Below are 14,030 nucleotides of genomic sequence, written 5' to 3' on the forward strand. Positions count from 1 at the left end.
AGAATCTACAGCCATGTTACTCTGTGACTATGAGGTTATCTGTTACACTGTGGCCATATGGTTTTTTCCACTGTTCTGAGGTACACAGAGAATAATCTTCAATTATTATGGAGATTTTGAAGACCCGGGTTTGGGTCTTGTCTAACTAGCTGTGTGACCTTGGATGAGTCACTCCGTCTGTCATACACTAGGATGGGTCGTTTGATTTGTGGCATACATGATGAATAGATAAGGCTCCATTGGACCCTCAGTTTCTTCATCTGGGAAATGGGGAAAACATCTCCGCAACAGGCTGTGATCCAGTAAGTAGAATTGTTTCCCACGAATCCCCAAGGCTGCACAAATGCATGTCTGACTCAGTGTGGCTGGAGTGGGTGGGACTGGGTCCCGTATACTGTCTCACACTATGTTCACACCTGGACATATGTGGACCAGAAGGCTCCTGACTACAGCCCTCAAGTTAACATTATCTCTTCAGCCCATGGGGTGGGAGAGTACCAAAGACCAAAGAGCCTTCTGGGGAGCAGGGCTTTCAGGATTAGAGCCAGGAGAGTCTTGAACCAACTAGAACAACGTGGTAGTCCTGTCAGGATGGTGGGAGGAAAAAGTTTGGTCCAAATTGCTGTGTGATCTGTGAGGGTGATTGCTAAGACTTCTCCTTGGGCCAACTATATCATCCTATCCCATTTTATAGAGGTGGAAACAGGCCCAGAGACATTCAGTGATTTGTCTCATGTCACACAGCTACTCCGGACACTGCTGAGGCTCCAGCGCCCACCTTCTGACTCCAACAGCCACCACTGCCTTTACCCAGCATGCTCTTCTTTGGCAATCACAGCATGTTTATTTATGAACTGGCTTGTTTGGAACCTGATTTTGGCATCTGTGGTTTTTGGCTGAAGAGGTTAATTTTTTCCTTTTTGTTTGGTTTGCGAACCTGTGTTTTGGGGTGGGGAGCACAAAGGAATAAAAACACGAGGCTGTGGAGTTGTTTGTGAAGCATTCAGAAATATGACAGTATCAATTCACTCAGATTCATTTTGTGTCTCTCAATAGTAGATTAAAAGTGCATGAGGTTGGCTTCTGGGGATTTCCAAACCTAGCAAACGTCAGTCACCTAACAGCCACCGGGGTTGCTTGCTGGGGCAGTGGCTGGAGGCTGTCCCTCCACAGCCAGGGACAGGGCCTGAGTGAAGCGCTCAGAGCAAGCCTCAGACCAAAGGGTGTGGCTCCGTGGCCTGTGCATCACGCTTTATACAAAGCCAAGGCTGTAAAAGACAGTTTCATTTTATTCTTGAGTTTTTCAAAACAGGGTTTCTCTGTGTATCCCTGGCTGTCCTGGAACTCGCTCTGTAGACTAGTCTGAGCTTATTTTTATTTGTAACACGGCAATTCACACAGGAAATAGGAATCCGTTACAGGGTGGCCGGGTCCCCTCAGAACTTAGGTCCTTCTGGCTGTATTGAAATTCCAGCAACTCCTTGGAGAAAGACAGACTGTTTTAACTGATGGCATCGATTCAGCTGCTGTGTGTTCTCATGGCCAGGGAGTGAGGGCACAGCCCAGGAGCGCTGCTCCGTGCCAGTCTGAGTCTGTCCCCAGGACCATGAAGACTCCGAGTCCTGCTTACCACCAGCCTGGGGCCACTCAAGTGGTGACAACACCCTGCTTCTGGAAGTGTGTCTCGCTAACAGCTTTTGCCACTATCCCAACAAACTCAGCGAACCGCTGAGCTTAGCGCTACCGTCATCCAGCACATTGTTATTGTCGTTATTCTTTTTATTGAGATAGGAATTTATATAGCCCAGACTGGCCTCAGACTTGATATGAAGCTAAGGATGACCTCAAACTCCTGATTCTCCTACCATTAACCCCCCTAGTGTTTGTTCAACGGTTTTAGCAGTAAAGCATGTTGTGTGTACGTGTGTGTGTGTGTGTGTGTGTGTGTGTGTGTGAGTCATATGACTCAGTGAGCCTGATAAGATGTACCAGTTTAAAAATTGTTTCCATAGGTTCACCAAGAACCTTTCATGGTGACCAAAGGACATCTTTGACCTCAGCCTCCAGGCTAACAAGTGGCATCCAGAGACCCAGGATCTGCTGGGCTGGGTAGCAGGGTCATGGCTGGAGAGTGATTTCCAGGCAAGCTTGGAAAACATATCTATGGCATTGGGTGGGGGGTCTCCTGGGTGTTGGGGTTCACAGTGGGCTCATATGACTTGTGCTCTAGAATCAAAAACTCCAAGAGCCAAGTTTGCAAATCTAGGAGTGGCTGGATGGAGTAGGCAGAGGGCCTGTGTACCCAGCCTTTCCACTCTGGTCATAGTCCCATTTTCTTTGGCTATTCTGAGAGCAGAAATCAGAGAACAGCCTGTGAGAGTCAGTTTTCTCCTTCCACCGTGTTGGTCCTGGGGATCCAACTCAGGCCTTCAGGTTTGACAGCAAACACCTTTACCCACGGAGCTATGTTGGGTGACTCTTAAGGATATAAAATACAACTTTCTTAAGACCTAACAACAGGGAAAACTCCTCGGTAGATACACTTTCACAGATTAATGCTTTCTGTTGTGTGATGGACTTTTACAGAGCCCCTACCTACTTCCCCGAGGATACTCACAGGCACCAAGTAAAAAAGGCACTGGCCGCCATCTTGGATGTACCATGGGGTGGGAAGTCTGGTTGATGGTGCATAGTACAGGAGGCACTGCCTTGCCTTGCTGGACAGCCACAGAGACCTAATTATAAAACCATCTCAGACCCAGAGGTCCTGGGTGCTGTGCTGATTGGTCACTGGCAAAGACAGCCACAGGACTGCATGCCAAAATCACAGACTTGGCTGTCTTCTGAAGTCTGCAAAGCACTCTACCCTGTCCACCATCATTTTCTCAAGTCCCTCCCACAGCCCCTGTCCCCACACCTCCATCCCCACACCCCTGTCCCCATATCCCATCCCCATACCCCTGTCCCCACAGACCCTCATCCTCACACACCCCTGTCCCCACGGCCCTGTCCCCACACTCTTGTCCCCACAGAACCTCCACCCCCATCCCCACAGCCCATCCCCAGAGACCCCGTCCTGACACCCCCCTGTCCCCACACCCCTGTTCCCACAGACCGTCCCCCATCCTCACAGCCTCCCCATCAGCACAGCCTTTTCTCCCATGGCTTATGAAGCAGAGCAGACACCAGCGTATTTCCAGTCGTGCATGCCTTCGGTATCCTCTCATGGGTCAACTGTGGAGCGGCTGGAATTTTCTGCACCGGATGTGCCCAGGTATCTGCACACAGCCTTCCCTCCTCCCACTGACGCCCTGGAGCTCAGCCTTCTGTCCGGGTGCTTCCTAACATGCACGCAGGCGCGACGGAGTGGGGGCTACACGCAGGCGCGACGGAGTGAGGGCTATACCTTATTTATTTGCTGATGACGCTTCTTTGGGATGAAGGTGAGCTCTAGGTTTTCATTGTCCTTTAGAAGCCGTCCTGGTCCACCACGGGGACAGAAGTCCCTTAAAACCAGGCTGAGTGTGGGAACGTCAACTCCCAGTTCCCAAAGCTCTTTGCAGAGCTGGAGAGATGGAGGCCGCTTTCCAGGTCAAGGTCTCTCCCTCCCATACCAGATTTCTCTGCCCTACCTTCGCGGCCACCGTGCTTCAACGGGATCCAACTGGAGCCCCTTGCTAAGGCAGGGGTGTCTCAGGGAAACCTCTAGCCCCCCATTTGTCTTGTTTCTTCAAGACAGGCTCTCTCTGTAGACCAGGCTGGCCTTGATCTCAGAGCTCAGCCTCCTGAGTGTGAGCACCACCACACCCGGCCCCCTAGTTGTTTTTAATGGTTACAAGAACTCGACTCTGGTCAGCCAAGTTAAAACAGGAGCCAGGTAAATTGTCCCCCTCTTTGAAGGAAACTACTGCCGTTGATAACAGAACAGGTTAACGAGTAATGCAGGCACCAGACACATGGCACAGTAAGGGCCCCACTCATTACTGGCAGCCATGCAAGACCAGCTTGCAGGGTGGAGGCTGAGGGGCAGGGCAGGGCAGGGTACAGAATGAGCTGCAGGCTACAGTGCTCGGATGTTGGCCCCGGCCTCTGCAAAAAAAACAATGAAGCAAAGGACCAAGGCCAGAAAAATGCAAGTTCCCCAAGGTTACTTTTCTCTCTGTTAGCGCATCTCAGGGTTAAGCGCTCTCGGAGGGAAGGGATCCCCTTCTTCAGGCTTCTAAGCCACAAAGTTTGGAGCCAAGGGCACTGACTCCATAGCTAGCAAGACCAGCTCTTGAATCTATAGACCCCGGAATGCAATGGCCCAGTGTGGGCTTCAGTGAGCAGGAGGAACACAGGAGGCTGTCTCCAGTGGGCAGGGGCTCCGCCATAGCTGCAGACCACTGAGAGACCCCAAACGAAGCCTCCTCCCATTGAAACAGGGAACTCTTGAGGTCAGTGTTCCCCAAGGAGCCTTCGCAGTTGTATTACTGAGCCCCCTTTAAATGGGGTGTGCAGACCAAACTGTAGTGTTGGCACCACAAGCTGTTGTCTTGTCTTCCTGGCCCAGGGCCAGCTCCGAGGAAGCCAGGAAAAAAAATCACTTCTCTGTGCTGTGACTTGTCTTTCATGCCATCTCCAGGTCTCTGGCCCGATGCTCTCTCAGCACTGCTCGGCCTCCACGAAGCCTTCCTTCTCGTGCCCGGAGGGCTCTACCTCGGTGTAGGTAGAGTGGTTGGGGTGGTTATGGAACTTCATGGCTGGCCAGTGGTGAGGTCTCCGCTGCAGGAACACGGGAGGCAAAGTCAGTGAATAACTCACTGGACCCCATCTCTGAGAGATTGTGTAAAACCTCCTTGGCGCACGCCTTTAATCCCAGCACTCGGGAGGCAGAGGCAGGCAGATTTCTGAGTTCGAGGCCAGCCTGGTCTACAAAGTGAGTTCCAGGAGGATAGCCAGGGCTATATAGAGAACCTGTCTCAAAAAACCAAAAAAAAAAAAAAAAAAAAAAAAAAAGATTCTGGAGGAATGGTCACTCACTGTGGAGAGACAACTGGTGTGTGTGTGTGGGGGGGGCACTTTCTGTGCAAGATACCCCACTGTAAACCCTCAGCCACTAGAACCCCTAGATAGCCCTGGCTAGCCTAGAACTCTTTATGTAGCCCAGGCTGGCCTTGAACTTGCAGCAACCCCCTGACTTGTGCCTCCCAAGTGTTGGGATTCTAGGCATGCACCACTGTGTGTGGCAGTTTTAGAAGCAGGTTTGGAAGGAGCACACTGTGTGCTTTGTAGAACTGAGCTAGAAGCGTCAACAGCAGACTGGAGATGTTAGGCTGTCGGAGATGATGAAGTAGGCCACAGGGGTCTACTCTGGAAGTACCAAGATAGCACAGGTTCCCCATCAGAATCAACAGAGGACTTAGCTAAAATGCAGATGCCTTGGTCTACCTTGAACCCACCCACTGAAGTTCTTGTGGCCTGGGCACCGGCACTCCTAGGCGATAGCCTAGGAGTGAGTCTCACTTCCCATGATGCACTTCTACTGTTCATAGTAAGTTCTGGGACATTCAAAACTGCCCAATCCTCAACTCTAGCCCCGGGAGAACGCAGCCCTCATTAACATCTGGGTTGTCAACTGTCACCTAAAAAGCCCACAGAGGCAGTGATACACAGTGACTCTGAGTGAGACCAACACCTAGAATTGGGGGACAAGAAACCACAAATCATTACTGGAAAGCTACCTGCCACGAATAGGTCCCCTTCCTCTGGGTGCTTTCTTAACCTCATGAAAGCAGATAGACCATTCCCCAGGGAGGGAATGCCTAAGTCCTGAGTCCTGGGGATGACGGACCCTGGTACCGGTCACTGAAGAGATGATGGAGTAGGGGGAGGTTTCCCAGGGAGGCGAGGGACGAGACGGGTTGAGGCAGGTTCTGAATGCCCAGGGAAGCTGGCCAGAAGCAGATGCAGGCAAACCTCACACTGACCTCGATGAAGAAGAGTGCAGCATTGGAATTAGGGTGGCCACTGATGTAAATCCCAGCCAGGATGATGGCCGCTACCAGGAGTACAGCAAGCACGATACCCACGATGGTGCCCAGGTGCACGGGAGGACCCTTGGACTTCGGAGATGAGTGGTCCGGAAGGCCTGTGGAGATAGTAGGACAGAGGAAGGCTTCAGGGAGCAAAATAAGCTGGGCCTCAGGGACTTGGGTTCTGACAGGGTCACGGAGATGAATGCCTACACTTCCAAACCCACAGAAAGGTATAGCAGGAATCGGGAATGATTATAAGAACATTAATGTTCTGGTACCCTCACGGTATTTTCCAGAATCATTTGGAAGTTGCTCTTCAGGAGTTCTAGGAAGCTTTCTCTAATACCTGTGCCACATAAGTACTTTAAGGAATTCACAAAGGGCGTGTGGTGGTTAATCGTATGGGGTCTGGGGCTAATGAGATGGCTCAGTGGGTATAGGTGCTTGCTGCCAAGTCTTATGACTTGAGTTTGATCCCTGGGAACTACATGGTTGAAAGGGGAGAGCTGACACCTACAAGTTGTCCCCTGGCCACCACAGGGAGGGTAGTAGGTACTCACCAGCTCTACATACACATACATAAAACGTAAAAAATTGGGATCTTAGCTGAGTGTGGTTTCAAAGGCTTGTAATCTCGGTACTTGGGAGGAGACAGGAGGGTCAAGAGTTCAAGGCCATTCTAACCTACAGAGTGAGTTTGAAACTAGCCTGGGATACTCGAGACCTTGTCTCAAAAAATCTGATGGTGAAGGCAGGTGTGCACACCTTTAATCTCTGCACTTGGGAGGCAGAGGCAAGTTGATCTCTGTGAGTTCAAGGCCAGCCTGGTCTACAGAGTGAGTTCCAGAACAGCCAGTGCTATACAATAAGAACCCCATCTAAAATTAATAATAATAATAATAATAATAATAATAATAATAAGGGTGCGGAATCTAGACTGGCTTCTTGGGTTCAAATCTATTCTCTGCCACTTACTAGCTGTGTGACTCTGGGCAAATTAGCCTCTGTGAGTTTCTGCTATCACCTTTGTAGGACAAGGACAATAGCTATCTAGCTGGGGTTACCATGCAGTGGATAAAATGACAGAGCTCAGGCCAAGCCCCGAGAACCATTCCGGGCATCACGGAAGTCCTGAACTAGTATAATTGCTTTTATAGCCATATTCATCCGCGCTTCTGTCTGCTGCCAGACTGAGACCTGATGGAGGGCAGGAACACTCTCCAGCTCTTAAAAAACAACAGGGTCCACTGTGAAGTAGAGGATCCCATTTCAACCGAGTTCAGTGGGATGAACCAGATCGTCTGGAGGCACCCGCAAACCACTCTTAGAGGACATTCTAAACTTCCGAAATACATCCCAAGGACAAGAGGCTTGTCCAGAACCCCATCCCCACCCCGTTTCTACTATGACTGGGGTAATGGAAACACAGAGATAGTATGCTGTTTGCCTAAGGACACACAGAGTGTGTCAGCCACTAAGAAGCGAGGTTCCCTAACATTACCTGGGTGGGTATTTGCTGCCTCCCTTACTTAATATGAAGGAATGAGCCAAAAAGATGGAGGCAGATGTCAGCAATGGGAACACCCACTTCTTCTCACGGGGGGAGGGGGGGCTTGGGTGGGAAGGGAGGCAACAGAGCCAGGATCTCAATAGGATGTTGAGCGCATCAGGACTGTCACTGTCCCCATTTGTCTCTGCTGGGCACTGTGTACACAGAAGAAACCCAGGAGAGAAACTACCCAGGCCACGCCTGTGTATGCTGGGGCCTCCAACCCAACTGAAGAGGGACAGTTGGAAGGACTTATAACCCAGGCTAGCCTCTGCTGACTTGCTGGTTGGCCACCAGCTCCTAGCTTGTTGTGATCCTGTGATCTGACCTTCGGGGTTGTGGCAGATGGGCATGTAGCACAAGCTGGAAGACCCTGGCCTGGTTCCCCCCCTTTGCGCCCCCCCAGTCTCTCAAGCCCCTCCTAGAGCAGAACAATGATGTCATCTTTAGTGCGAGGTACGTCAGACCGAGTCTTTACAAAGGGGCCTTTCCTGTTGGACTCCCAAAGACTACCTCCAGCCTTGATCTGGAAAAGCCTTCCCTCGTCCATCCTTACGGCAAGGACTGGGCTTTTGACAGGGGAGGACATCTTCCCTGAGCCTGGTAGTAGCCCATTTTCTGGTACCCCACAAGCAGGCAGAGGACTATATCTGCATGCTCTTTGCCTGGGAGGGAGACTGGATATGGCAGAAACTGCTCTTCCATACAGCTGTGAGGTCTGCAGGGAAGCAAGGCCACAGCCACAAGTCCCCTGATGGTGGCACTGGCTCAGTTACTTCCTCAGGTTCCTTTCAGGGCAGTAGATACAGGAGGCTCATGGCTGAGATGAGAGGTGTCTAGGGTAGACACGCTCCATCTACCTAGGGGTCTGTGGCCTCAGACTCCGGCCCTCCAGTTCAGCCCAAGGCCTGGGACTCTGGCTGCTCTGCCCTTTCCTCTCCCTCACCTGCTCTGACTCCTCAGTGTGAGCCCACCGCCACCTGTCTGGTGAAGAGTGGCAAGGGGTTTTGTACTTTGTACTCACCGTCTCCTTCTGCGTAGGGATTCAACTTGGTGTCATCTTCAAAGAGGACAGAAAGAGCAAAGTTAGTGGGATCATTCAGACCTCCAGCACCCTGCTGCCTCTGGGTGGGACTTTCAGGAAGTTCATTTTCAACTCTCCATCCCAACATGGGAAGGTGTCCTGCCCAAAACTTCCCAGCCGTGTAACAGGGAAGACTGGGACAAGCCAGCTTTTCCTGTCTTGTGTCATTCAGTCGACAGACTTTATATGAGTGTTTATTATGGGCTGGCACTGGGGGTAGAGTTAGTGAGATCACAGATGGACATGGTCCCCAGGTCCCCACCTACATCAGGTAACCTGTAGGGAAGAACACTCAGGATGCCAGGCTGGAGCTCAATCGCTGAGCACATGCCAAGACTGGGACCTGTGGGAATCTTCTGGTTTAGCTTACACACACACACACACACACACACACACACACACACACACACACAGCAAAAGAACCCCAAACAAACAAACAAACAAACAACCAGAGTAACTCCCCAGACCTATAAAAAATAAACTTCCCATGATGAAGATGTCTCTCACGCCTCACCCAGGTCATGGGAATCAACAAACATTTCCCAGAGGGAGGATGTGAGCCCTGAGCGAGTGAGAGGGGAGGACATGATAGCTCAGAGTCAAAGACTTTTCCAGCTGTGTCTACTATGGGGTAGAGATGAAAGGGGGCTGGGCAGCTGGCTGCAGTGCCGTATGGACATCTTGCCTGGCCTTCTAAGGCGCAGCTGGGAGTGGTGGAAGGCTCACTGTGGTCCCTGGTCCATTTGCAGATGCCAGGGCCTGTGGCAATCTTCATGCCCTCTCTACACCTCAGGGCAGACACCACAGTGTCTCAGTCCGCTCTGCAGCCGACCCTCTCCCTGAGGTTTCCCCAACAGGAGGCAAAGGAAGCCAGGGTCCAAAGGCCCCACAGCACTGCAGTTGTTGCTCTAATCAGTTCTACTAAAACTGTCTTAACCATGCCTCCAAACTCTTGGAGACCGTTCATGGGTCCCATGCTTGCTCACATGGGTTCTAGGCCCTTGTAGGTCCCGCTGAGGCACCCCTCTCACCTTGCCGTGCCTGGCTCTCTTTTTTCTAAAACACAGCAGCATAAGTTCAGCCTTTCCTTGTCCCTTCCTCCAGGAAGGGGACGGTTTCATAGCACCAGCGTGCAGTCGGGCTCTCTGGTTCCCAGGAAGGAGTCAGGGAAAGGAACGGGGACAGGATGTGTGCCCCCCCCCAATACCCACTAAAATGTGTTTCCCCAGGTGAGAAACCTTAGCGCTCAGTGTTAGCCCAGAGCATTAGCGTTAGCGCCCAGACACTGTCTCAGCAGAGGGCCTGCCTGTGTCTATAACAGGGGAAGAGCTACTGCGGGTGATGTGGGCTGGCCAGCACCTGAATTCTTACAGAAGTTCTTGGGGCTGGAGAGATGGCGCAGTGGTAAAGAACATTCACTGCGCTTCCAGAGGTCCTTCATTTGATCCTCAGCACCCACATGGTGGCTCACGGCCATCTCTAACTTCAGTTCTCCCAAGAGATCCAAGGCCCTCTTCTGATCTCCATAGTAACCAGGACCAGGCATACACATGGTACACAGACACATGCAGGCTGAACACCCATACACATAACATAAAATATATATATATATATATTCTTCAAGTAATTGGATAGTCTATATTCCCCATGAAGTTAATTTGCCCAGTGCCAATTAAGGCTACTTTGATCAGGCTCTCCTGTTTGTTTTAATGTTTTCCTGTTTGTTTGTTTGTTTTATCTCTTGAGATAAAATTTTGCTATACTAGATAGCCCAGGTTAGCCCTGAACTGGGGATGCTCCAACCTCAGCCTCAGGTGTTGGCTTTATTATAGACATGTACCACCACGCCCACGTCTTTGGTCATTCACTTCTCTGAGTCTTAGCATCTTCTCTAAAGAACAGAGATGCAACAATATCAACATCCAGGACTGTGGGTAAGATGTAACACATGGCCGTACACCCTCCTGGCACGCAGCCGGTTCCCCTCATGTTGTCAGGTGTCTTCATCGGTGACCCATTCTCCTCCAGTCAGGTCTGAGGTCAGCTGTCTCTCTAGGCCTCTGGGTGACGTTTAGAAGGGCAGGGGATGCTTGTGTGGCCCTTAGTGACCTACTTAGCCTCTTAGCTGCCTCGTATCATGTAAGACACTGGCTTTTCCTTTTCACCTTCCCTCCTCTTCCGGGAAACTTAATAACGCACAAGTCTCTCAGCTTTACCAAGGAAAAGGATCCAATTGAGGGCTGAATCCTAAAAGGGTTTGAGGGGAAGAAAAGACTCAGAGCCCTCAGGACCGGAGGCTGCAGCGGCTACCAGAGACACTCGCACGATGCTCCGGGTATCTCTAGCAGCTTCAACCAACATCCCCAGGCTTTGAGGTAGCAGAGGAGCCCTGCAGAGAGTCAGGCCTTAGTGGGCCTCGATGGGCATGAACCCAAGAAGGGAGGTGTGCGTCAGAAGTAAGAAGGGCACCATGGCAAGTGCCTTTCATTCCAGCACTTGTGCCAGGGGCAGCCGTTCACTCCTTTAATCCTAACACTAGGGAGGCAGCCGCAGGTAGATCTCTGTGAATTTGAGGCCAGCCTAGTCTACATAGTGAGTCCCAGGACAGCCAGAGCTATGTAGAGAGACCCTATCTCAACTCCCACCCCATCAAGAAAAAAAAATCCCAGCTCTAGAGAGGCTGAGGCAGGAGGATCAGAAGTTCAAGGTCATCCTTGGCTACACAGGGAGTATCGGGCTAGCCTGAGCTACATGAGACCTTGTCTCAAAAAAGCTAAAGCACAATGGCTCACATCTGTGATTCCAGGACTTGAAAGGCTGAGACAGGGGGATTGCTTACAAGTTCAAGGCCAGGTTGGGAGAATGAGAGCAGAGTGAGACCCTGTGGGGTGTTTGAATGACAACTACCCCCCCCTGCTACCCCCCAACAGGCTCATGTATTTGAATACTTGTCCCAGTTGGTGGAACTGTTTGGAAAGGATTGGGAGGTGTGGCCTTGTTGGAGGAGGTGTGACATTGTAGGGAGCCTTTGAGGTTTCAGTTACCCAGTGTGTTCTCTCTGCCTCCTGTCTGTGGTTTGGGATGTGAGCTCTCAGCTGTTCCTGCCACCATGGCTTTGCTCCACCACCGTGGACTCTAGCTCTCTGACACTGCAAGCCCAACTAAACACTTAAGGTCACCACTTGGTCATAGTGTTTTATCACAGTGATAGAAAGCTAGCTAGCCTATGTACCTTGTCTCAGTGAAGCCAAAAGGGCTGGGCATACTGTGTAGTGGGAGAGAGCTTAGCATTGTACAAGGCCCTGGTTCAATCTCAGTACAAGAAGAAAAACAAATAAAGGAAGGGATGTGTGTGTGTGTGTGTGTGTGTGTGTGTGTGTGTGTGTGACAGTCTTCTCTCGCTGCTGACTGCATGGACAAAGCTCATGTCTCCTATAGCATAAGTGGCCGCACAGCTCTGGGAAGTTAATGTTGAGATGAACTAGGGTGCTCAAACATCCACTCCCCCTCTGAGAGGACCTCCATCTCATGGCCCCATGGTTAGCCTTCCCAGAGGTCAGAGCCTCTCCTTCTGTATCAGCTCCAGCAAGAGAGCTAAGCTTTCTTAATTGTGGTGCCTTGCCAGGGCAACTTCCTGTCCTGTGAGATGGCCCTAATCAGGAATGGTCAGGCTCTTCCTGAGACTTCCCTCTGCCCTTGGACTCATGTCTTACCTTCTGTGGTGAGGCTGTCAATGAAGAGGGAGGAAGAGGTAGTGGAGTCGCCATTAAAGGGGCTGAAGGAGCTGTCAGGGGAGGCTGAGTAGTGGCTATCATCCTGGAAGTCCTCGCATGTCTTGCCTTCTGCCTGCAAGAGACCCCAGTGCTGCTTCTGGACACAGCCAGCCCTGAATGCACTCAAACCTTGCACTTACACCCAAGTACTTGGGATATGGAGGGAGGGGTGGTGGCTGATTGAGTCCAGGAGTTCGAGACCAGCCTGGTCAACATAGTGAGAACCTATCTTGGAAAATAACTAAGATGGACTCTCCCACTTCACCTTGAAAGAATCTTATTGTACAGGGTCATTTCTCTGTTAGCTGCTTCAAATTCTTCATTAAGGAGGGGGCTGAGATGTCAGTCTTGAATAAGTAGGTAAAATCCTAACGGTCACCAGCTGGGTGCTCTCCTTTAGTACCAGCACTTGGAGGCAGAGGCAAACAGATTTCTGTGAGTCTGAGACCAGCTTGGGTTCCAGGATACCAAGTACTACACACAGAGGTCTTATCTTAGAAAGAAAACCCCAGGAGCTGGGGATTTAACTCAGTGATAGACCGCATGCCTAGCAAGCACAAGGCCCTGGATTCGGTCCTCAGCTCTGGGGAAAAAAAAGAAAAAAAAAAAAAGAAAAAAGAAAAGAAAACCCCAGTAACAACAACAACAATAACAACAGCATTTTAACAGTCACTAATAGCCAATGTCAGATATGACTGGCTAGACAATTTTTCTCATTTATCTACTTAGTGTATATTTGTCATCTATTTAAAGTGTGTAGGGGGCTGGAGAGATGGCTCAGCGGTTAAGAAAACTGGCTGCTTTTCCAGAGGTCCTGAGTTCAATTCCCACCAACCACATGATAGCTTACAACCATCTTATAAAGAGATCTGGCCGGGCAGTGGTGGCGCACGCCTTTAATCCCAGCACTTGGGAGGCAGAGGCAGGCGGATTTCTGAGTTCGAGGCCAGCCTGGTCTACAAAGTGAGTTCCAGGACAGCCAGGGCTATACAGAGAAACCCTGTCTCAAAAAAAAAAAAAAGAGAGAGATCTGATGTCTTCTTCTGGCCTGCAGCTGTATATGCAGCAGAGCACGCATACATTAAGTAAGTGAAAGAAAGGGCAGGCCAGTCTTTGAACTTCTCTGCCTCTCAGCTTCCCCTCTGGTCAGTGAGGGCCCGGGTCCCCAGTTTTTAGGTCCATGTTAAATAAGAGCGAGTACAGAACAGCACACAGTGAAGTGCTCAGTAGGTACAGTGTGCTCGACTTGCAGGAAGAGCCAGGAAGATGTGTGAGGTAGAAGCTAGCCTGGATTCAAAGGAAAGTCCTACCTGAGGGGAAGTGGGAAAAGAATGGAACAACCCCCCCCTCCCCAGAATGATAGCCCTCAAAATCAGGAGGGTGAGAGCTTCATTAACATTACAAGGAGTATGGTGGCCCAGAGGAGTCAGCTGTGGCTGAGGCCAGACCCAGCAACCCTTCTTCTCTGTGGTAACCAAGGGCTGCCTGTTCAAGGCCACATCACCAGCAGGACTAGTGTCAAGGACTCAATGGGCTTCAGAAAATGTTACAAAGCGACTCAGAGCATAACAGAAAACATATTTGGGATGAAAGTGAGGATGAAGCTG

The 14,030-nt window shown here is 50.7% G+C and overlaps 1 protein-coding gene across 2 annotated transcripts in view; it reads right to left on the reverse strand.

Annotated features, from left to right (window-relative positions):
- Positions 1-3,393: 3,393 nt before the first annotated feature.
- Positions 3,394-14,030, reverse strand: part of Plxdc1 (plexin domain containing 1) — a 63,433-nt gene continuing 52,796 nt past the window's right edge. For both annotated transcript variants that reach the window (NM_028199.3, NM_001163608.1), the window contains exons 11-14: positions 12,364-12,496; positions 8,591-8,626; positions 5,970-6,130; positions 3,394-4,764 (exon numbers count right to left, since the gene is read on the reverse strand). In NM_028199.3, the coding sequence (NP_082475.3) occupies positions 4,645-4,764; positions 5,970-6,130; positions 8,591-8,626; positions 12,364-12,496 (450 nt within the window). In that variant the 3' untranslated portion in view covers positions 3,394-4,644. The remainder of the gene's footprint in view (positions 4,765-5,969; positions 6,131-8,590; positions 8,627-12,363; positions 12,497-14,030) is intronic.

This window comes from Mus musculus, chromosome 11 (genome assembly GCF_000001635.26).
Source record: "Mus musculus strain C57BL/6J chromosome 11, GRCm38.p6 C57BL/6J".
Taxonomy (NCBI): Eukaryota; Metazoa; Chordata; class Mammalia; order Rodentia; family Muridae; genus Mus; species Mus musculus.